A 1,693-nucleotide genomic window follows, 5' to 3' on the forward strand; every position below is an offset into this window, starting at 1 on the left:
ATGCTCTGCCATACGCATACATTTTATATTTTTTAGTCTGATATTCTATCCTATCCCCTATGACTAACCGATGCTTCTCCGGCAACATACAATTATTCTCTTTTAAGTAGGCAAAGGATTTTAAGTATCATTAAAGGTAGTTGAAATCATATTCCCACCGATGCAAATTTCTGATGAATCCGTGTATGCAACAAAGGGAAAATGCTCTTTTCAAGTTATTACATGAAAAATAATTTAAAGAATTGCAACTACGGATCAGATTTAAAGTGATCGGAAGGATAGGGATCAGAAAGAGAGGGATTAAAAGGAAAGAGATCGGAAAGAGAGGAATCGGAAGAAGAAAGATCGGATGAAGAAAGATCGGAAGGAGAAAGATCGGAAGGAGAAAGATCGGAAGGAGAGGGATTGGAAGGAGAGAGATCGGAAGGATAGATATCAGAAGGAGAAAGATCGGAAGGAGACGGATCCGAGGGAGAGGGATCGGTAGGAGAGGGATCAGAAGAAGAGAGATCGGAAGGAGAGATATCGGAAAGAGAGGGATCGGAAGAAGAAGGATCAGAAGAAGAGGGATCAGAGGGAGAAGGATCGGAAGTAGAAAGATCGGAAGTAGAAAGATCGGAAGGAGAAAGATCGGAGGGAGATGGATCAGAAGGAGAGGGATCGGAAGGAGAGGGATCGGAAGGAGAGGGATCGGAAGAAGAGGGATCGGTAGGAGAGGGATCAGAAGAAGAGGGATCGGAAGGAGAGATATCAGAAAGAGAGGGATCGGAAGTAGAAAGATCGGAAGGAGAAAGATCGGAGGGAGATGGATCAGAAGGAGAGAGATCAGAAGGAGAGGGATCAGAAGGAGAGGGATCGGAAGGAGAAGGATCCGAGGGAGAGGGATCGGAAGGAGAGGGTTCAGAAGGAGGGGTAGAAGGATCCAATGGATCAAGGGGAATGCAATCGATCGGATTGGGAAGAATTTCGGCAACTTTATAAAACATTCTAGCTGGGTTAAATATAACCATACATTTGTTTAAAAAGGTGCTGTATATAAAAGGATTGATAACTGAGTTTATTGGAAGTATGACAATAGAAAAGAGGCTGTACTGCGCTGAAGCGTCAATAACACCGAAGTAGTGAAGACCACTCACAATCACGAATGGTATCCAGCAAACAAAGTTTGTACCGATGATAGCAGCTATCTTTCTTTGTAATTTTTGGTTCCTCCTTCGGACCATTTTGGACGTTGGGGTCTTTCCCTTTGTCAGAATGCCGGAATCTTTAATTGTTTTGGCGTTTATAAAGATATACGAAATAGCAACTATGGCAAAACAAAGAATGTTAACGGATAAAATTGTCAAACTGAACCGTCTCTGAGGATCGTTCTGGTGAACAAAATATTTGAAGAGACACACTCCATCGTTACCAAAAAAATCAACCCTTCCTACTTTTCCATCTAAATTGCCATAATCATTTGAAAACATAGTCATCATAAGACTCAAGATAAGTGACCACTTCAATTGCTGCCTCTTTGCCCTGCCAAAGTATCGCTGTATCACATCAAAATGCCTATCCTTTCCAGCTTGTTCGATAAATAGCTTCATGTCAGTATCGTAGGTCAATCCATTTACAAATAAGTCTTCGAAATATGGAAGCAAGGGTGCAAGAGCAATTAATGAGGTCACAATAATTACAGGAAATATCATCA

General features: G+C 41.6%; 1 protein-coding gene across 1 annotated transcript; it reads right to left on the reverse strand.

The window, feature by feature from the left end:
• Window positions 1-248: 248 nt before the first annotated feature.
• LOC134821038 (uncharacterized) lies at window positions 249-986 on the reverse strand. Its single transcript, XM_063831705.1, has one exon. It carries the CDS (start codon window positions 984-986, stop codon window positions 249-251), a length of 738 nt encoding a protein of 245 aa, XP_063687775.1.
• Window positions 987-1,693: the final 707 nt, after the last annotated feature.

Source organism: Bolinopsis microptera, chromosome 9, assembly GCF_026151205.1.
Source record: "Bolinopsis microptera isolate Bmic1 chromosome 9, MBARI_Bmic_1.0, whole genome shotgun sequence".
NCBI classification, from domain to species: Eukaryota; Metazoa; Ctenophora; class Tentaculata; order Lobata; family Bolinopsidae; genus Bolinopsis; species Bolinopsis microptera.

Coding starts and splice junctions, on each gene's coding strand:
- LOC134821038 (XM_063831705.1), bottom strand. CDS start 986: ATGTTTTATAAAGTTGCCGAAATTCTTCCCAATCCGATCGATTGCATT.